Genomic DNA, 22,774 nt, shown 5'->3' with positions numbered 1-22,774 from the left:
ATTTCCAATGGCATGATTTCAGTTCTATTGCACCAACCCTTCAAACTAAATGTCACGCTAACGACCACAGTTATCCACTCCCTTAAGGATTCGGCTTGAAATGTAAGTTCATTTAAATTACAATCACATAAAAACATCATCCTAAATTACTTTTCCTTTCCACATTTCAATGACCTGACCATGAGGTTTGTTTGTTGAACAGGTACTTGAACAGGTATCTCAATACTGAAGTACCAGTGGATACAGTAACGATCTATGAACTTATTTCAAATACATGATAAACATTTACCTGAAGAATTTCCTGCATCTGCTTTTTCAATTTTTGTCTGCCATGATGCTGACACATATACATACATCATAATACAGACAGCTAGTTTTCTCACAACAAGTGCTTTAGTTGTACATCCGTGCCTAAAGAAGGTGTTTGGAATAAAACCTTCATTGTGACCATTAATCAAATGTATAGGGATAGATATCACATGGGGTTCTGCAGATTGACAGCAAGCTGAGCTGTCTGGGAATCTTAAAATGGCTTCACATTATGATAAATGGCTACTGGTGGTTAGTAAAATTTGGAATCTGAAATCAGCGTTATCTTTAATGGCTTTGCCAGTAAAACTCAAATGGGAAAATAAGATATTAAGTTAAATTAACTATCCCATCAGTGTGAATGTTGATCATCCATCCAAAGGTTAACACGATGACAGGTGAATCTGCTTTCGCTTCAGTATTTCATTTCAAGTTTTGCAAGCATCAAATTTTGGTGCGTCATTAGATCTGGTCATATACACAAATGTTACAAGATTATTTGTCATGAAGCTGAAAATACAACCAGCTCTTCCCCAATGCTCAGAATATTCTGGATATTCAGAATATTCAAAATATACCCACTATAGTCCCTAAACAATAACAGTTAAGTTTTAATTAATACAGTCATGATGCTTTACTCTTCTTACAACACGATACAGTACAACTATACAGGACAGTTCAGTATGCAATATGTACGTTACATTTAATCGTCTTGCTATAAGACAAAACCAACATGCTCTAACACACACCACCCGTGAAGGTCCCGGGGTAGAATAGGCCTTCAGCAACCCATGCTTGCCATAAAAGGCGACTAACGGGATCGGGTGGTCAGGCATGCTGACTTGGTTGACTCATGTCATCGGTTCCCAATTGCGCAGATTGATGCTCATGTTGTTGATCATTGGATTGTCTGGTCCAGACTATTATTTACAGACCGCCGCCATATAGCTGGAATATTGCTAAGTGTGGCGTAAAACTAAACTCACTCACTCACTCTAACACACCACACACATACAAATACAACTTACGTTACACTCTGAGTGTTTGTCTGTCCCTGAACCTGATTATACTTACTTCTATTTATCAATTACTGCACAAACCCCACATGAAGCAGTCTAGATGGTTATCTGAATATCTCATCTCTCTCATGTTCCCAAGTTTTTAGGGTAATATGACATCCTGTCATCTGTCGCAATAATGCTCTTCACAATACCTTTAAATCACAGGGTAATCTGCGTCTCCAACTAACAAAAGTTTCCCACACATTTTTACATCACTGTAATAGTAAAAACAACAAATCTGCTGTTGTGCTTGGGTTAATCATATTGTTAACTAGCAAAGTTCAGAGCGGATTGCAATTGAAACTGTTCATCGTACATACCCTTGTATCATGGGTTTTCATAGGCTTAAAAAAATTCCAGGTTTTCTTGAAGTTGAATATTCACATGAACAGCGGAACATCAAAATAATTTCTATAACACAATTTTTATCATAAACACTTATGACGTTTGTCTAGTTTTAAGTATTTCTAGGGTAGTATGACAAATATGTATTGCAGATGCCCATTTCTACCCCATGTTACCACTAGAGCAATATGTGCATGAGGTGGATTTAAAACCACTGTAGGTAGCTAAAACCGCTGAAGGTAGTCAGGGATGAAAGCCTGAAGCGATCCAGTTCACAAACATTTACCCCTTTGGGGAAATATAGAAGCATGGACAATGTACTGACAAAGATCAAACCGGGATTTGATCTCACAATCAGAAGTTTCTTGCATGCCCAAGGCACACAACTCAGCACAATGAGTGTGGTGCCATTAACAAGTTGTTAACAAGTAAGCTATGGGTGGGCGAGTGATTTGGGGCTTACGCAGGTTTTGATAATATTTCAGCAATATCACGGTGAGGAACACCAGAAATGAGCTTCACACTGAACTTGTTCCATATGGGGAACTGAACTTTTCGGCGTGACAAGCTAACGTCATAACCACTTGTCTACCCCTCTGAGCTATGAAGTGTACGGACATAAGACTACACTGATCTGTAACAATCTGTTTCCAGTGAGCATGTCTACAGCACCTACAATAGAGTTTGGTATGAATTCTTGAATCACTAGGTCATGATCTTAAAGCAATAACCAGTCACATAAAATAATGCTAAAGCAACTTAATATATATTGCTATGTACAAACTGATAACAACAATGAAGGCAAAAAAGTTTCAAACAAAGGCAATATTACGTAACAACAATTTACGAAAAACAAACAGACAAGATAAGAAAACATGTCAGTGTTCAACATGGAGGTGGCCACACAACAGTCTTCTGATGGCCACATTCAAGAAATTGGACTTGTACACTCCTCATAAGATGGAGTGAGGCACTTGAAGTGATGAGAACAGTGCCAGCTTTGTTCATTTTGAAGGAGGCATCTAAACAACAACTAGTGTGCACTGCTCATCTTGGAAATAAATACATCAGTGCACAACACATGCTGGGCAAAACCACTATTCTAATAGCAAAAGCTCCTAGATCTGACTCAAGATCTTGATCATTTCTGGACAAAGATCTATAAATCCATGACTGTTCAAGAGACTAAAATCTCTCAACATCAAGATCATTCGATGGTCAAAGACCTCTCTGAGGACCATGATCATTAGAGGAGCCAAGATCTCTCTGTAAGCCATGATCATTAGAGGAGCCAAGATCTCTCTGTAGGCCATGCTCATCACAGGGACCAAGATCTCTCTAAAGACCATGATCATCCCAGGGACCAAGATCTCTCTGAAGACCATGATCATCCCAGGGACCAAGATCTCTCTGAAGACCATGATCATCACAGGGACCAAGATCTCTCTGAAGACCAAGATCATTAGAGGAGCCAAGATCTCTCTGTAGGCCATGATCATCCCAGGGACCAAGATCTCTCTGAAGACCATGATCATCACAGGGACCAAGATCTCTCTGAAGACCAAGATCATTAGAGGAGCCAAGATCTCTCTGTAGGCCATGATCATTAGAGGAGCCAAGATCTCTCTGTAGGCCATGATCATCCCAGGGACCAAGATCTCTCTGAAGACCATGATCATCCCTGGGACCAAGATCTCTCTGGACAATGACCACTCTGGGGACCCAAATTTCTCTGAAGACTATGATCATTCCACTGAGCAAGATCTGACTGAAGATTTTGATTGTTCAAGGGACCAAGACCTCTGAGGATAATGATCATCGTAAGGACCAAGACCTCTGAGGATAATGATCATCGTAAGGACCAAGACCTCTGAGGATAATGATCATCGTAAGGACCAAGACCTCTGAGGATAATGATCATCGTAAGGACCAAGATATCTCTGAGAACTATGATCATTAGCAGGGCCATGATCTTCTAGGATCCAATATTTTACTTAAAACCATGATCATTCAAGGAAACCTGCTTTCTCAAGAACATGATCATTTCAGGACCAGAATCTCAATGAAGACCATTTTTGTTGCAAGGGACCAAGATCTCTCTCAAAACCACAATCATTGCAGGGACCAAGATCTGACCGAAGACCATGATCGTTCAAGGGACCTTGCTCTTTCTGAAAACCACAATCATTTCAGGGACCAAGATCTCCCTGAAGACCATGATTGTTTGAAAGTACCAAGATCTTTCTAATGACGTGAAGTAGTGGTTCATACACCAATATTACACTACACTCAGGCCATGGGCAGGTCAAAAGACTAGTTTGGTCAAGTGGTTGCTCAAAACACAGAACAAAAATACAATAGTACATAAAATCACACAAAAATGTATATTTTTTAAAAATGTTTCTGAACCTATACACGGTTTCAATAATCTACCCATTCTGCAAAGCTCACTCTCAGGTGGACCCCAAAATCCACCAAGCCTTCAGCTCAATTCCGACTAGTTGGATACGTAAAATGACAAGATTTGGGTGTAAATCAGGTTGTCCTCTTTGAATCTTGCATGACTTGGACTGAAGGACTAGTGACTGTTTCAAACTGAGACCTGTAAGGTTATTTGACAAATCAAGATACAGTATATGGGATTATCTGGGATAGGAAAAACAGCACTTCATGTGACTTAACTGCACAGTGATTTATGCCACTCTTTATCTTTGAAATGTTTTCATAATATAATAATATTAAAGCATATGCACACAGCACAATTATTTACATTGTTTCTTTTGCATAATACAACATTTTCACAAAGCTCCAAATGTACAGTATATTACAAGAGAGTGGGTGTGTACATGAGATATCTCGTCTATCGTAGTAGCATTAACAATATATATATTCTGTGATTGCTAAACCACTCTGCCCGACAGTCAACACAGATCAAGGTTATTACATCCCTATGGCTTACAATCAACTAATAAAACCTAATCAAGAATAACCCACCCTTGACCACTGGCTTCATCATCTCTTATCACAACAAGCCCCAAGTCAACACGCTATACATCAACCCCCTCTGTTGTATGAACTCACATCACTGCCATGTACATATTTCTCCATGTGCTTATGTTTAGCATGTTCTGCTTGATAATGGTGTTAGAATCTACACCAAAACATCACATCCATTGCAAGAAAGAAATTGTCTATCAATAAAAGTCTTCATCCTCATCATCCCAACTTCTAAAATACCACTTAAAGAAGTTATAACCTTCCAGTTTGCTGCTACCATGGCTACTGCCTCTAACAACAGACGAGCTACCTCTTGTCTACACTTGTTGTTTGCAGTTCCTGAGATACAGTGTGGTGTCTACTAGATCAACACACCAACCAGTGCATCACACACACACAAACACACACGCTAACACCAGTGTATCACATACACACCACACCACACAATGGAATACACAACATGCTGGCTTCAAGTCAAGGATTCTCTTGGATCGGTCTTCAGATCACAGATTGTTTCCTATCGTTGATATTTTTAAAATTACTTCCATTTTTCGTAAGGCAACTCAATCCAATATAACCAAGGGTATTTTCCCTAATAAATTCTCATTTCATTAGTTATACATTTTTTCTCATGTACACAATAACATGACTTCCATACAAAAGATACTGCTTTCATGAAACTTGTTCTTGCATACAGAAAAATTTCGTCAAAGACATTTGTCTGATCCTGCAAATTAAAAAAAAATACAAAAGATTTTACAAAATCTGAATTAAAAAAAGTTTCAACATTTGTCAACCCTGCCATGGTCAGTTAGCTAAAAGTAACCAAATTAAGTACAAGTCAAACTAAATTTCACAAAAAAAAAAAGCACATCATATGTGGACACTTAAAACAGCACCACTGTAAGGAGGTCACTGAAACAACAATGGCATCAATCCATTCTTCAACAAAGCCATGTTTGTTCTTGGCAGTTTCAGCTGTGACAAAATCCGTAACAATATCATTCACAACTGAACCTCTGTAAGCAAATGGAATGGATCTTTAGGAAAAATGACAAAATGTTAAATCTGAAACTGGAAGCGTAATTCACGATTCATCTCAGACGAGTTGTCTATGTTATGGTGCTTTGTGGTGGTATTACAAAGTAGGGTAATTGGTTTTGTTCTTAAATACATCTAGTTTTAGTAAAACCAGATCTAAATGTTCACTACTGCTACAAAACAATCAGTGGACATCCCATTTTACTGAAATGACAACCAGAAAGTCAACATTATCCAGTCAGAAAGCTTTATGGCAAACGCCTAAGAAAACATTTTGATGAAAGGTCTTGATTCAAAAGTTGGAAAGTCAGAAATGGGAAAATCAGAAACATCTCAATGATAGTTAAGACGGTACATCAGTACAGATTATGGTCCGATCCTTCTGTTTCAGAGCAACTGAAGAGGCCATAACTGTCCTACAGAACGTATTAAACTTTCCAAGGATGCAAAATACATTTGAATTTTCACATTTGCCATCCCATGTACAACACACTGACAGGTCATCTGTGCAGGACTTGACGTACTGTGATGTCCTCAGATGATGGAGCAGTAGAGAGATCTGATCATAAACAAACAAGGATTTACCAACCATAATTATACTCAAAGCTGTGTGATATATTACCAGTTTTCAGTATGAGGAATACTTTCATTATATCAAAAGAATCCATTCTCTCAATAGGGAAAAAACTGCAAAATATTAACACAACATCTTTCTTAAAAAATTGTTAAACTGTCCTGTCATTACAAGGAGCCAGGGATAATTTGGTCAATTCCTGTCTTCTACATCTTCAAACAAGAATCTTCTCAACATGAACACTGTCCCTTCCATAATGGAGTTTTCACCTTACAAATCACTCCCTTAAAGGGGCACTGATGCGGAGCAATTTCCGTGGACTGGTGTAAACTTTTGTTATTGTTTTTTTCCCGTGAGTACCCGGATGATATCCCAGAATTCGTGACTGGTTCGTGACCTCTGCTGCGCAGTCCGTAAGTGCAATTGATAGTTTAATTATAGACAGATCAACTGAGGTGAAGTCATTTTTACTTCATTCCAAATGTATTATGAAAACAAATGAAACACTTTGGAGGTTAATCATCTGCCCGTGGCAGAAATGGTAAAAAACTATTAGGACGGAAAACGTCTCTATATTTTGTCTCATAACCCTAGTTAGTTTATGGTCATACTAGTATGATTCTGAAAATTAATAAAAGAACACACGATCTGCTTATACTCATAGTAAATTTCTAACATAAACAGCAACATTTATACATTGTATAGAATGCCAATGTGGATCCTATTTCACACACATACGCGATCTAGTGTGTTTTTTCTGTCATACAGATTCTGCTGAATGCTACAACAAATAAATTAAAACAAAATGCAAAAAAATGAATGTAAAACAGACTAATTTTATAGCAACGATGTCAGGCTACTACCTTGTTCAGGAATGTATCCATCAATATCCACGTAAAAGAAATCGTATTCCATTCATCTGCAGCTGGTAAGTAATCCTGCTCTGTGTCGCGTGTCTTACAACTGTCTCATTTGCGAGAAAGTAACACATCGTTTCACGTCTTTCGTTGGTGAAAACCAGATAAACCTCTGATTGGTCTCCCAAGATAGCACACCTGGCAACTAATTGTATGATGTCCACTATTCTAAGTAATTTAGTTAACCAATAATGAGCAATCAATCAATCAACGTAAGGGTGGTTAATTCTTTGAAGGGAGGATGTTGTTTTTGCACTTACACTTTACGACAGGGTGTAGTCATCCACACACACTGCCTTTTGACAAATCCGCTAGAAGATAAAAGTAATTAATCAATCAGTGAGTTATCGGTTAATCCTTTGATCGATGTTTGTTTTTGTAACTTAGTTGATAAGCCCTCTTGCATCACTTACATGCACATATTACATAACATACAATACATTTGCCATTACAGACCTTAATTTATAATGTTGAGTATTTACTCCAGACAGGAGAAATGCCAAATGGGAACCTTTGTTGAGTAACCGAAGTTGTGTTACTACTAATTATACCTGTTATAAATTCATGAATTGACCATCAAGAGAATGATGACAAATAACACGTGTAGGTTTACACCATCAAACGCGAGTTACAGCAAGGAAGATGTAATCTCTGTGTCGCATGCAGCCTGAAAACACTTATGGGCCGAAACTGTTTTGAGGATACCAACGAATTTCGTTACATAAGGAATACACACGGGCATTTGCTGTGTACTTGGGTAAATAGGTGAAATAAGGGTTTTTTACGTAAGAAAATTTTCAGATTTCTCTATCATAGGCAAAGTCATCGTTTTTTGTTTACGAATTCAAATAAATCAACTGTGTGTTTTTATTATCATAAATAATAAACCATTGTAGCTACCATAGCTACCAAAAGTTTCGTAAGATATTTGCTATCACAGCTGAACCAACACTCAGAATTACCTAAATATAAAGCCTTGCAATCTTCCGTACTGAAACAAATGGCTACATGCCTGTAGACATCATATTTTCCATGTAACATGATTAAATATCAGGTTAAAAACACTGAAATAGGATCAAATTGGATCAGTAACTATACCATCCAAGCATCCGAAAAGAACTACACTGCTGGGATATTTGGTTACGATCAGACAAGGAATACCATGGATATTTTTAAAGAAATGGCATATGATGGGCATCCGGCCTCCCGACTGTTTAGGTGAAGAAATTCTGCTAATATGGACAGGAGCCCAGTTCCTTTGTCCGTCACGGTCGAAGGAGCGGGCGCTGACCAATTTGCGGTTTGATTTCGTAATTAGACCGTTGGCGAGAAACATTATTCGCTCCGCATCAGTGCCCCTTTAAGGTGTGTCCTCACAGGGCGACTTGTAAAATGGCATATGAGTAATTATGATGTACTGAAAATGAAGATTGTATCAACTCTAGTTTGGGAGAAATTTTTAAGCGCATGATTCTCATGTATTCCTCAGCTGGCATCATGGATTTAACAAGTGAAGAGAGGACATTAGTGGTAAAATCCATGCATCTATTGCAGTCAACAGAAACAAGCATAGAAAATGTAAACCAATGTGGACTTGCAACTGGATTCCCTGGTGAACAGTTCAGTTTCTTCCGTCACACCTCTGACAAGATGGCAACAAGAGGAGACATCACTCTGGCTGGACACAGGTTTAAGTGATTCGATTGACCAACAGAACACGACTCTTAAGTACAAATTTGGATAGGTTCTGTGCAGTGTGCTATTACCTGGCTGACGCTCGTGTTTGGATATTACACCTGTGTTCGATGTTAGTTGTCACTAAAAGCTGCATTGTGAGAACACACCTTGAACTGCTTAAGGACAAAATGTCAAACTATTTAACTGCACAATAATTATTCAAGACACCATCCCCCAAATGGTCACTCACAGAACAAGTGTCAAGCCTTGTCCTAATGCTCACTCACAGAACAAGTGTCAAGCCTTGTCCTAATGCTCACTCACAGAACAAGTGTCAAGCTTTGTACATACAAGGTGTATTTTTTCTAGGCCTATGAATATAAACAACAGAAAAAAAGGCCATTTTGTAATGATGCCAAGTCCTGTGTTTGGCAACAGGTAGAACTGTGTGAGATCTTGGGGAATGGATCGTTAAGAAATTGACACAATTTGAGCTGCATGTTTGAGATAAGGCCGTAAAAGAATGAATGAACCACCCACATAATCTTGGGAAAAATGTGATAACACAACCACTTAAGAGAATCCTTCATTGAATATAAAAGGTCTGGACTACTCCCCACTACCGATCAGACTTGTAATATGCCACTTTCCCCGTTGTGAAGTTTACCACCATCACTGTGATATTATCTACTGACCCTCGGTAATACGCTTGCAACACCAGACTCTTGGCACCATAATGAGGCTCTGAAAGCCTCTCTTTCACATAGTCCACAGCTTCCTCATTGCTGAAACAATCCCACAATCCATCTGTGGCCAAAATAAGGAACTTGGGTTGAATTTCATCCATGTCAAATTTCAAGACATCTGGCTCAGCTATCACAAAATTTTTCTCCTTCAGCGGGTAGTCCCCTAGAGCCCTTGATGTGGCTAGCACACCAGCCACCCTCCAAACTCCATTAAAACTGATGAAGCCCCCTGCCTGGCGAATCCTCTTCCTTTCTTTCAGCTGGAAAAGCATAAAGTAAGTGAGCAAGTTTGGTTTTATGATGCATTTAGCAATACATCAGCAATATCATGGCAGGGACGCCAGAAATGGGCTTCACACATTTTAATGTGGGGTATCGAACCCAGATCTTCAACGAGACAAGGCAAAGCCTTAACCACGAGGCTACTCTATCACCCTACAAAAACATACAACAGTCAGTGATTGATGACAGAATGATGCAGGTGACCTATGTCTTCCAGGCTGCCACACTTCAAGAGATGCATCATGTTTCTAGAGAACTTTATTCACCATGTTCCAAGGAAATAGCTAGTGTCAATGACATTTTTTAAAAATGAAAAAGCAACTTATGACACTTTTTAAATTTCTAACGTCAACATGTATATACTTAAAGATGTAGACTACTCTTTCAAAACATACTGTATTTTTAATGCTGTATTACCAACAAATGTATACACACCTGTCTAGTTCTAGTTTCATGAAAGCATGAATGATGCAATGCATTGTCTGAATCACACAGTGAATGGAGTACTTATTGTGAACAATCCAAGTTTACTTTAATTCTTACCGCAACAACAATAACAATACCAAACTGTGATTGTTCACATACCAGCTGTGGCTTATGGTCAAAGGAGAGTGGAACTGCCTTGCCGTCCTGGTCACAGAGAACACCGCGGGAGTCGCCAACATTGGCAACAGTCAACTGCCTGTCCTTCAACAATGCCACCAGCGCTGTGGTGCCTGCACATAGAGCAATCACTCTAGAGTCATTTCACTCCATTGTTTCTCTGCTTATTTCACTTGATGATACTGGTTTCTCAGTGAAATTTTCAAACAATGTACAAGTGGGGGAGTACGGATTTATGTGATTTATGCCACTTTTTAGCAATATTCCTGTTTCCAGCAATACAGCAGTGGGGGACACCACAATTGGGTTTCACATGTTGTACCCATCTGGGGAACTGAACCTGAGTCTTAATCGTGATGCGCAGAAGCTTCAACCATTAGGTTACCTCACCACCCCTGCTCATTCAAGACCCAGTGAGTGAGAGTAAGAGAGTTTTGTTCCCTGCTGTCTTTAGCAATATTTCAGTAATATCACGACAGGAAACACCAGAAATGGGCTTCAGACATTCTAACCATGTGGGGAATCGAACCCTTGCTTTCAGCATGTTGAGCAAACACTTGAGTCACTAGGCTAACTCTACCACCCCAAAACAGCATGAACTAAGACTAGAAAACTGTTGGAAGACTGAAAATGAGGAAGTACATTTAATTATGTATCTCTGAATACATCATGACTCATTTTAAGTCAGAGAATTCTGACAATTCTGACCGGAACTGAAGATAGAATTAACTAGCTGAGAAAATGTTGATACCTGATTTTAAACACTGTTTATGACATCAGTAATATTTCTAAAAATATGAAGACCTAACTGTCAAAACCATGTGTGGTACAGTATAAGACATGTTAGGCCTGTTCTAGATTTTCATCGAAGTCTAAGATACTAGAAGTTGGACAGAAACAGTCACCTGAGATTTCCATGTTTGACTTGGCTAGACTGAGCAACTGTTTATCCACGGTAAGGAACTCTTCAGTCAACATCTGAGTGAAGTTCTCTGGTTCCTCACCAAGTGAAATCTTCAGCAGCCGTATCATTATGCTCTTAAATAATGTTTTCTCCACAAAATCTGCTGCAAACTGAAAGAAATGATCTCACAATTAAGATAATGGACTACAATACACTACTCTTCATACGTTGTTGGTAGACTTTTGGTATTTTGTGTGTCTTTCTGCATTAAGAATATTATGCTACCATGTTCTACATTTGTACGCACTGGACCCACACTGTGTGTTGTGTATATCTTTTCTGAGTGCAGGGTAAGGTCACAATGTGTACTATCTTTTAATCTGTTTGGATATCATCTTTTATTAATCTGTTTTCATATCATCAACTTGCTAAATGTACAGCTGTACATAGTTTGAAAATGTCTGCCATCTCATTTTATATTCTTGTCAGAAATAATTAGTTTATCTTCTTGTCAGAAATAATTAGTAAGTTTGTTTACTAATCAATGCTTTAAAGTCAAAATAATGCTAACTTGTTGACTGGCTGAAGGTTCATAGTGGTGGGACAAAACATGTGTCAGATTGGATTAATTTCGATTATTACACCAAGCTAAAGGAAGATGTGTGCCTAATGCTAATATTCATATGTGTCTGTGCCCTGTGGATCGTAAAGGGGTGTTGTCAAAAGACTTGTAACCCTCAAAAGCACTGGAGTGTGAACCAGGCAGCAGTATAGTATGCCAGTTAGAGCACAGCAGATGATCCTCTGGTGCACTCCTGCCACCTATCCTCACCCAGTGAACCCTAAACAGCAAAGGCTTGCAAGATGTGAAGCCTCAGATAGTCGCTGTCAAGGCCAGTAAAAACACACTAAGCTGGCTCGAAAAGGGAACTCTTGCCAACAAATTCTGATTACATCGTAAATAGGAAACAAATGATCAATACCTCTCCACCGTGGCCATCAAAAATGCCATATATTGACGTTCTTGTGTGTTCCAAGTCAATCACAATATTAAAACGGTCTTCCATGTGTGGACGGCGGCCCTGAATAGCGAAAACTGCAACATTTTCTTTTTTAGACTCCCATGAAGCTTTAGTCTTTTCCTGTGACACCTCTTTATCACTATGCTCGGGAACATGGTCGTAGTTCCCACTTAGTTTCAACTGAAGCTTCACACGGGCTCTTTGGAACAACCGCCAGAGAGGTTGGACGTGAAGGAAAGAGTTGTACAGAAGTAGTAACAATATGCACAATATGAACGCTTCCGGGCTAAAAATATAGACTCTCGCAAATCTACTTGCGGCAGCTACCAGTGTCATGGTAACAGGATCACTGGTAACTGCGGCAGAATATCACAAATATACAGAAAATACTTTTCCGGACACCTGTCATCTGGCTGCCATTATTGTTGTTGCCTGCTGGGAATGTTGGCCAGCCACTTCCGGTTCAAAAACGTCCCAGTATTGGCTTACAACATATTACTTCACATCACGACAACAGAACGTTAAACAGAAAGTATTCACTTACACTGTCTAAAACACTTTGGAATGGAGTAGAGTCACTATTCAGTGAATAATTTTAGATTTCCATTCGTTAAAGCAGAGACCATGTATATATGGTCTCTGGTTAAAGTAAGGCTACATGATCTTTCAATGGTTCAATAGTGACAGAAAACGGCAACTAGACAATGCCATGGACTAGAATGTGATATAATATTTTCAAACCTACCAAACAAATGTCAGTAGATAAACTTTCCGGAAAACACTAAACTAATAATAAAGCTTTATTTTATCATTTCTTATCTTGTCATTATCAGTCTGTTGATTTTGTGCTAGATATCTACAAAAACTTACGTGCTTGTCCCTACAGATACGTTATTAAAGATTTAGCTATCTGATATATATCCTTCCTAGATAAGGACTATAGCTTTTGCAGGAATATTGCCAATTGCCACTGTTCTTGTTCTAAGGAAAGGTGGTTCAACTGACAAGCTTAGCATCAGGTAAAGATGGAATACGTTTCAAAGAAAATACTAGCAATATTAAACCCGGAAATAAGTCTGAAAGCAGACGACGTGGTAAACTTGCAAAATGAGACTAAACTTTTACTTGCTGTGGAATGTGGCATTTATTTTATTCCTTTTTATTGCTTTCCTTTATTTCATATTTTCTTCCTTGCAAAAGTAGACACGTTTTGTTGGTGTACTGTGATGGTTTACCACATCATTTCATGTTAGTGTCGCCAAAGTACTCTGCGCACCTTCTTGTCAAAACAGCGTGACGATCTATATTTAGATCGTGCGGCGTCATAAAACCATAGTGATAAAAATGTCGGCCAACTGATGAAGACATTCAAGTGGAATAGAGAACAGACGCGACTGTCAATGGATATATTGCCAAGACACAATTGACTGCCCTTATATGAACATTAGCAGGTAACCAACTATTCATTTAGATAGTTGTTTAACTTCCTTGGGACAATTTAAATTTCAGTATATTTTGAGGACCTATATCAGACATCACTCTCCAAACATGCAATATGTACTAATTGTTAATGGCAGTAAGTGACTATTCCTTGCTTGGAACATTTTTCCAGGCAGTTCCATGCGCAAAATACCTCTGGAATGTATCTTGAGTATGATAGTACAGTACGTGACAATCCTTTGATCAATCTTAGAATACAGCACCACAACTTCTCGTGAGGACATTAATTAGGGTAAGGTTAACCTAACCCAAACCCTAACCCTAATCACCCACAATTTCGTAGAAGAGTATGATGGCATGTTTTTAAAGTTTGTGGTGCTGTATTTTAAGGGTATGCGTAATCCTTTTGACAATGATTTTGCATTATGTCCAACAAGAACATAATGAGAATGGCTTTTACTCACATACAAACACATGTAACAACAGTGATCAGAACTGAAAAATAATCTACATTTCAAAACTAATAAGTATAAAGTCTTTGCACAGTATGATACTTCTTTCATAAAACTGCAGTGTCATTGTGCCTCAGCCATGACTTTGCAATGTCATTACCAAAGAACAGTTTGTGTTTCCTGTCTAGATGTATTTAAATCACCCCTAAGAGTGATCCCTCTGTACATTAAGTGATGGGTTATATTTAATGTAATTTCTTCCTTCTCATTTTCAGGCTAATGTGTTAAAAACATTGGAAACCCCCAACCTTTCAGTTGACATCATCTTCAGTAGATGTTAATTTAAAGACTTTTATCAACAACTAGCTTGACAATAGCAAATTTTGACAACTGTTACAGGGATTGAGAAAGGCAGGGGCCATGGACCATTTCAAATTGCACATTAGAATGAAAGATGGCCCATTAAAATTTGGAAGTTTACTATTGATACAAAGGCAGTGGCCTATTATAAATTCAGAAAATGGCTAATAATTCTGAAAATGGCCCATTGTCAACATTCTCTTTCCCAATCCAGTGCTGTTAACACAGTTATTTGGAGCTCAATAGCAGGCATTGTTATTTCTTTCCATTAAGTTAGGCTGGAGATACAGGAACAGAGTTTGTCTGTGTACATTCATCCCTTTCTCAAGTTCTGTCAAAAACTTATAATTAAAGAAGTTGAATTTGGCACACTTAGATAAGGACCAGTTTTATGGATGAGCAACTTCTGGTTCATAAAGTTTGTCCTTATCTGATTCAGCACCTTCTAAACATGCCACTTAAGGACGTTTTGCACTCTTATGTTATGATCCCAAATAATTGTGATGTTGATGTCTTAGCAATCTGTTGATCATTGAATTTTCTGGTCCATACTTGATTATTGTTACAAATAGCTTAAATATTGCTGAGTACAGCATTGAAATACACACAAACAAAACAAACTTGTGTGTTAATATTTTTAAGAGTTGTGGCCTTGGTGCTTACTTTGTCAACATACTGCTAATTATACTGGACAAAATAAGTTAAGGATAATGGCTTTTTTGTTTTTGTGATTGATATTTTATCGGTCTATCAGTGAGGATATCGATCATTAATCAAAATTTCAAAATTTGCATATATCGCTATTTTTGTCCAGTATATTCGTACTACAAATTAGGACAAGTTTGCACTGTCTGTAATTGTTTTCTTTTAACTTGCTGAAGTAAGAGCCATAAATGAAACTCAAGACATAATTATATAAACTGATTTCAAACATTGGTACCATCAATTCTTTATCCCAGAATGCTGGTCTTTAGTATGTATGAATTTCACATTTATTCATAAGTATCAAATGATGTAAGGTGGCCCTCAGTGTCTCATCATAAGGCTTAAGATGCTTTTTACATTAATTAACATTAAACTCCATGTGCCCTTAATTTCTATAGGGACAATGGGTTTGCTTATCATGCCAAAAACCCAGGTTCAATTCCCCACATGGTTTCAATGTGTGAAGTCCACTTTTGGTGTCCCCTGCCTTGATATAGCTGGGATATTGCTAACAGCAACATGAAAACAACTCACTCTCTCACTTAGTTTCTATAGACTATTATGTAATAAACACAGTTATAATGTGTCTCACTATAGGGGATTGTGATTATGCTGTCTACTGTTATGGTAAACTCATAGATATTCTATTTAAATTTTCTGATGTTTTCCGAAAATGGATGAAAAGAAAACTGAGTCAGTGCCTAACTGTGACAAGTTAAGGATTAGTGTTTACATTCTCAGTGTAATATCTCCCCTCTGCAGTTTAAGAAGTCTCCTCGCTAATTCTGATTTGAAAATTTAAAAATTCATACAGAAGGAAACTTTGTCCTAAATATACAACTTTCTCTTGGGTCTGATAATATTTCCATGCTGTCATAAAATTCGAAAAATAATATTTCATTGTAAAACTTTACATATTCATAGTAGCATCATGTGTTTGAAATGTATGAAGGGTTGCTCAGAAAATAACCCACTTTTTGGAATTAAAAATTGTATGAACTCTCATTAAGAAGAGTCATTTTGATTGATTGGATGAGTTCAAATCATTTAGTTAAAAAAACTGGTGGTAGGTTATTGATATAGGAGACTATGACACCAGTATGTATGATAACAAAATGGATGAATGATAATATACTAGTCTGTGAAGGAGGCTTTAATTCAATGGTAATGGCTACTGATATATGGCCATAGTGCAATAAATTAATCTGCCTGAACCATAATTTCTTTTTATTGATTGTAACAACAAGCTTTCACTATGCTGGAGTGTTTTTTTAATAGTCTTTATAGTGCTTCAGTTAGGCATTTACCAAGCTTCTGAAATCAGAGCCAACTTGACACGAAACATTTTGGCAGTGTCCTAAGCTTATTTGTGTAAATTCATTAATCTGTTGAAATTGTTTATTGGTCAGTGGGGCAGTGGGGTAGAGTTCACAGGGGTTCAATACCCCACATGGGCACAATGTGTGAAGCACATTTCTAGTGTCCAATGCCGTGATATTGCTGGAATATTGCTAAAAGCGGTGTAAATCCAAACTCACTCAATTACTCACACTCTTATTGGTTAGATATGAAATGTATCAGCCAGGGACTCCATATCATAATTGTACAGAAGAACCTGTTTATTGACTAATTGTATTTTATTTATGTGAATGAGTACAATGTCTCCTGGTTTAGTCTGTATACATGCAACTATTATCTCTTCCCTGTGTTTCATGGGTGTCCTCCCAGATCACCTAATTTCTCCTCACAACTTACCAAAGTAAAATTACATGATGTGGGTATGTCATGCATGGATACGTATGAGAATTAGGTAATGTGGATAGTTCAACAGCCCATTTTGGGTATGTTCATGATGTAGCAGGGCGCGGAGTCATCCCACAGATCACATCCTTACCTTGTCAGTGTAGCAGGGCGTGGAGTCATCCCACAGATCACATCCTTTTACCTTGTCAGTGTAGCAGGGCGTGGAGTCATCCCACAGATCACATCCTTTTACCATGTCAGTGTAGCAGGGCGTGGAGTCATCCCACAGATCACATCCTTACCTTGTCAGTGTAGCAGGGCGCGGAGTCATCCCACAGATCACATCCTTACCTTGTCTGTGTAGCAGGGCGTGGAGTCATCCCACAGATCACATCCTTTTACCTTGTCAGTGTAGCAGGGCGTGGAGTCATCCCACAGATCACATCCTTTTACCATGTCAGTGTAGCAGGGCGTGGAGTCATCCCACAGATTACATCCTTACCTTGTCAGTGTAGCAGGGCGTGGAGTCATCCCACAGATCACATCCTTACCTTGTCAGTGTAGCAGGGCGTGGAGTCATCCCACAGATCACATCCTTTTACCTCGTCAGTGTAGCAGGGTGTGGAGTTATCCCACAGATCACATCCTTACCTTGTCAGTGTAGCAGGGCGTGGAGTCATCCCACAGATCACATCCTTACCTTGTCAGTGTAGCAGGGCGTGGAGTCATCCCACAGATCACATCCTTACCTTGTCAGTGTAGCAGGGCGTGGAGTCATCCCACAGATCACATCCTTACCTTGTCAGTGTAGCAGGGCGTGGAGTCATCCCACAGATCACATCCTTACCTTGTCAGTGTAGCAGGGCGTGGAGTCATCCCACAGATCACATCCTTACCTTGTCAGTGTGGCAGGGCATGGAGTCATCCCACAGATCACATCCTTTTACCTCGTCAGTGTAGCAGGGTGTGGAGTCATCCCACAGATCACATCCTTACCTTGTCAGTGTAGCAGGGCGTGGAGTCATCCCACAGATCACATCCTTACCTTGTCTGTGTAGCAGGGCGTGGAGTCATCCCACAGATCACATCCTTACCTTGTCAGTGTAGCAGGGCGTGGAGTCATCCCACAGATCACATCCTTTTACCTCGTCAGTGTAGCAGGGCGTGGAGTCATCCCACAAATCACATCCTTTAACCTTGTCAGTGTAGCAGGGCGTGGAGTCATCCCACAGATCACATCCTTACCTTGTCAGTGTAGCAGGGCGTGGAGTCATCCCACAGATCACATCCTTACCTTGTCAGTGTAGCAGGGCGTGGAGTCATCCCACAGATTACATCCTTACCTTGTCAGTGTAGCAGGGCATGGAGTCATCCCACAGATCACATCCTTACCTTGTCAGTGTAGCAGGGCGTGGAGTCATCCCACAGATCACATCCTTACCTTGTCAGTGTAGCAGGGCGTGGAGTCATCCCACAGATCTCATCCTTACCTTGTCAGTGTAGCAGGGCGTGGAGTCATACCACAGATCACATCCTTTTACCTTGTCAGTGTAGCAGGGCGTGGAGTCATCCCACGGATTACATCCTTACCTTGTCAGTGTAGCAGGGCGTGGAGTCATCCCACAGATCACATCCTTTTACCATGTCAGTGTAGCAGGGCGTGGAGTCATCCCACAGATCACATCCTTTAACCTTGTCAGTGTAGCAGGGCGTGGAGTCATCCCACAGATCACATCCTTACCTTGTCAGTGTAGCAGGGCGTGGAGTCATCCCACAGATCACATCCTTACCTTGTCAGTGTAGCAGGGCGTGGAGTCATCCCACAGATCACATCCTTTTACCTTGTCAGTGTAGCAGGGCGTGGAGTCATCCCACAGATCACATCCTTACCTTGTCAGTGTAGCAGGGCGTGGAGTCATCCCACAGATAACATCCAGATTAACAGATTAACATCTTTGGTCATGTGGACAAGGCATCCGACTTCAGATCAGAAGGTCTGTGGTTCATATCGCAGCACAGGACTCAGAAATTTTGGTAGCTCACAGTTCAGCTCAGTGTAATCCAAAACCAACAGTAATCATGGTGGTGTCATTTGTTGAACAAAGTCAGGTGTCAAGTGCTTATTGTTAGTGAATGATGATCTATGCTGTGATATTGCAGATCATGGCAGCCATTAACTGAGAGTGTGATCTAAGATTACAAACTATGTCCCTTTGTCAAGAAATTTGGAAAGATGATTTTTTATGTAATAATTATAAATTGGTAAAGTTCTCATGTTCTATAATTAAGTTTTAGTATGTCCCTTTGTCAAGAAATTTGGAAAGATGATTTTTTATGTAATAATTATAAATTGGTAAAGTTCTCATGTTCTATAATTAAGTTTTAGTATTGTATTCAACGTGAAGACTCTTCTTCTTTATTGGTCCTGTTAACAAAAGGTATTAATCAATACTAAACAGTGATAGATATTTAAAAACAATATTCATAAGCATTTTTTATCTTTATTTATGATTTTGGAGATTTTTCTGATTCATGCTACAGATGGAGCCAAGTGCAGGTCCAACAGTTTTAAGTGAGTGTGGACCAGACAAACCAATCGTTGATCATAAGTCTGAACCAGATGGTGGGTGTATTGTGTCCACTGGCCTGTAGATATCACTCAAAGTGCATCTATCCATGGCCTTTTGCACTTCATAAGTCGCATACTGTGCACATTTTTTTTTAAATTGCTTGGAATCTATTCTGTTTCAGTTACTCCAATAGTCACAATATTACATACATACTTTCATGGATGCATGCAGACAGACAGACACATACATTCATACATTGTTTTGTTTTCCCTTGCTGTCCACAAGGCGCACTGAGTTGTTATGGCTTTCCCATCTTTATGAGGACATTATTGTTAGTTTTGCTGACACTGATTTTCAAGTCAGATTGTTTGCAAGGACAAAATAATCAAAAACTTTACCAGAACGTCAGAGGGGTGGAAGGTGATGAGTTTGAGAAACTTCCATCATGTATGCATTGTTTCAACCAACTAGCAGTGAATGGTGACATGAATTCTAACATGGGGAATGTAGTCATGGAAATGCCCTTGGGACCAAGTTGTACCAATGAACATTTATTTCCAAAGTCTTATATATCCAGGCTAATTATATTCCTATTACTTACAAGAACCTAATGCCCATTGTTAATCCTGCTTTCTGCATTAAATATTAGCATAAAATTAAATACGAGTGAAAAAGAGAGGTCTCATGGCCTTAGCTATGGTTGGGACCCTTAAAGGTCCCTGAGTAGAAAAGGTCTTCAGCAACCCATGCTTGCTATAAAAGGTGACTCAGGTTGTTGTAAGAGGCGACTAACGGAATTGGGTGGTTGGGCTCACTGTCTTGGTTGGTACATGTCATCGGTTCCCAATCACACAGATCGATGTTTATGCTGTTGATCACTGAATTGTCTGGTTCAGATTCGATTACTCTGCAGACTGCCGCCATATAGCTGGAATATTGCTGAGTGTGGCATAAAACTCAATTCACTCGCTCGCTCGCTCACTCACTCTCACTCACTCACTCACCCACCCACTCACTCACCCACCTACTCTCCCACCCACTCTCCCACCCACTCACTCACTCACTCACTCACTCACTCACTCACTCACTCACTCACTCACTCACTCACTCACTCACTATCATTGGCCAAGGTGCTCATGGGCACCAACATCACTACAAGCAATATATGAATATCCGACACATTGTGATTCTATCTTTGACCTAGGTGTGGTTGGCCAAGGTGCTTAGTAAGGAGGCACCAACTTCACTACTACCAATATGTGAAGATCTCCCTCATTGTGGTTCTACGTGTAGCCTACAAAGGGTGGTGTAAGGGCAGTAACTTAACTACTGTCACTACATACAGATCTGGCACATATTGGTTTTAACCTTAGCCTAGTTTGGGATGGGCAAGGTGCCCTGAGACACCAACACAACGTCTTCCAGTTACTTTATTATATACAGATCCGGCACATATTTGTTTTACCCTTAGCCTAGTTTGGGTTGGGCAAGGTGCCCTGAGGCACCAACACAACGTCTTCCAGTTACTTTATTATATACAGATCCGGCACATATTTGTTTTACCCTTAGCCTAGTTTGGGTTGGGCAAGGTGCCCTGAGGCACCAACACAACGTCTTCCAGTTACTTCATTATATACAGATCCGGCACATATTGGTTTTACCCTTAGCCTAGTTTGGGTTGGGCAAGGTGCCCTGAGGCACCAACACAACGTCTTCCAGTTACTTTATTATATACAGATCCGGCACATATTGGTTTTACCCTTAGCCTAGTTTGGGATGGGCAAGGTGCCCTGAGGCACCAACACAACGTCTTCCAGTTACTTCATTATATACAGATCCGGCACATATTGGTTTTACCCTTAGCCTAGTTTGGGATGGGCAAGGTGCCCTGAGGCACCAACACAACGTCTTCCATTTACTTTATTATATACAGATCCGGCACATATTGGTTTTACCCTTAGCCTAGTTTGGGATGGGCAAGGTGCCCTGAGGCAGAAACACAACGTCTTCCAGTTACTTCATTATATACAGATCCGGCACATATTTGTTTTACCCTTAGCCTAGTTTGGGTTGGACAAGGTGCCCTGAGGCACCAACACAACGTCTTCCAGTTACTTTATTATATACAGATCTGGCACATATTGGTTTTACCCTTAGCCTAGTTTGGGATGGGCAAGGTGCCCTGAGGCAGAAACACAACGTCTTCCAGTTACTTCATTATATACAGATCCGGCACATATTTGTTTTACCCTTAGCCTAGTTTGGGATGGGCAAGGTGCCCTGAGGCAGAAACACAACGTCTTCCAGTTACTTCATTATATACAGATCCGGCACATATTGGTTTTACCCTTAGCCTAGTTTGGGTTGGACAAGGTGCCCTGAGGCACCAACACAACGTCTTCCAGTTACTTTATTATATACAGATCCGGCACATATTGGTTTTACCCTTAGCCTAGTTTGGGATGGGCAAGGTGCCCTGAGGCACCAACACAACGTCTTCCAGTTACTTCATTATATACAGATCTGGCACATATTGGTTTTACCCTTAGCCTAGTTTGGGATGGGCAAGGTGCCCTGAGGCAGAAACACAACGTCTTCCAGTTACTTCATTATATACAGATCCGGCACATATTGGTTTTACCCTTAGCCTAGTTTGGGATGGGCAAGGTGCCCTGAGGCACCAACACAACGTCTTCCAGTTACTTCATTATATACAGATCCGGCACATATTGGTTTTACCCTTAGCCTAGTTTGGGTTGGGCAAGGTGCCCTGAGGCACCAACACAACGTCTTCCAGTTACTTCATTATATACAGATCCGGCACATATTGGTTTTACCCTTAGCCTAGTTTGGGTTGGGCAAGGTGCCCTGAGGCAGAAACACAACGTCTTCCAGTTACTTCATTATATACAGATCCGGCACATATTGGTTTTACCCTTAGCCTAGTTTGGGTTGGGCAAGGTGCCCTGAGGCACCAACACAACGTCTTCCATTTACTTTATTCTATACAGATCTGGCACATAGTG

The 22,774-nt window shown here is 39.7% G+C and overlaps 3 protein-coding genes across 3 annotated transcripts in view; 1 reads left to right on the top strand and 2 right to left on the bottom strand.

Annotated features, from left to right (window-relative positions):
* Positions 1-3,053: 3,053 nt before the first annotated feature.
* Positions 3,054-3,464, bottom strand: LOC137280761 (uncharacterized protein SPEM3-like). The gene has a single exon (XM_067811976.1). The coding sequence runs from the start codon at positions 3,462-3,464 to the stop codon at positions 3,054-3,056; it is 411 nt and encodes a 136-aa protein (XP_067668077.1).
* A 6,030-nt stretch (positions 3,465-9,494) lies between these two features.
* Positions 9,495-12,921, bottom strand: LOC137281257 (protein phosphatase 1L-like). Its single transcript, XM_067812404.1, has 4 exons — positions 12,440-12,921; positions 11,458-11,626; positions 10,535-10,665; positions 9,495-9,927 (listed from the first exon to the last, which is right to left on the bottom strand). Exons 1-4 carry the CDS (start codon positions 12,812-12,814, stop codon positions 9,541-9,543), a joined length of 1,062 nt encoding a protein of 353 aa, XP_067668505.1. The 5' UTR covers positions 12,815-12,921; the 3' UTR covers positions 9,495-9,540.
* Positions 12,922-13,535: 614 nt separating this feature from the next.
* Positions 13,536-22,774, top strand: part of LOC137282255 (inactive ubiquitin carboxyl-terminal hydrolase MINDY-4B-like) — a 33,028-nt gene continuing 23,789 nt past the window's right edge. The window contains exon 1 of the mRNA XM_067813986.1: positions 13,536-13,929. The gene's annotated coding sequence lies outside the window, so the exon portion shown is untranslated. The remainder of the gene's footprint in view (positions 13,930-22,774) is intronic.

Source organism: Haliotis asinina, chromosome 4, assembly GCF_037392515.1.
Source record: "Haliotis asinina isolate JCU_RB_2024 chromosome 4, JCU_Hal_asi_v2, whole genome shotgun sequence".
Taxonomy (NCBI): Eukaryota; Metazoa; Mollusca; class Gastropoda; order Lepetellida; family Haliotidae; genus Haliotis; species Haliotis asinina.
Note: the sequence above shows the minus strand (reverse complement) of the source record. Positions and strands in the feature narration are given on the sequence as shown.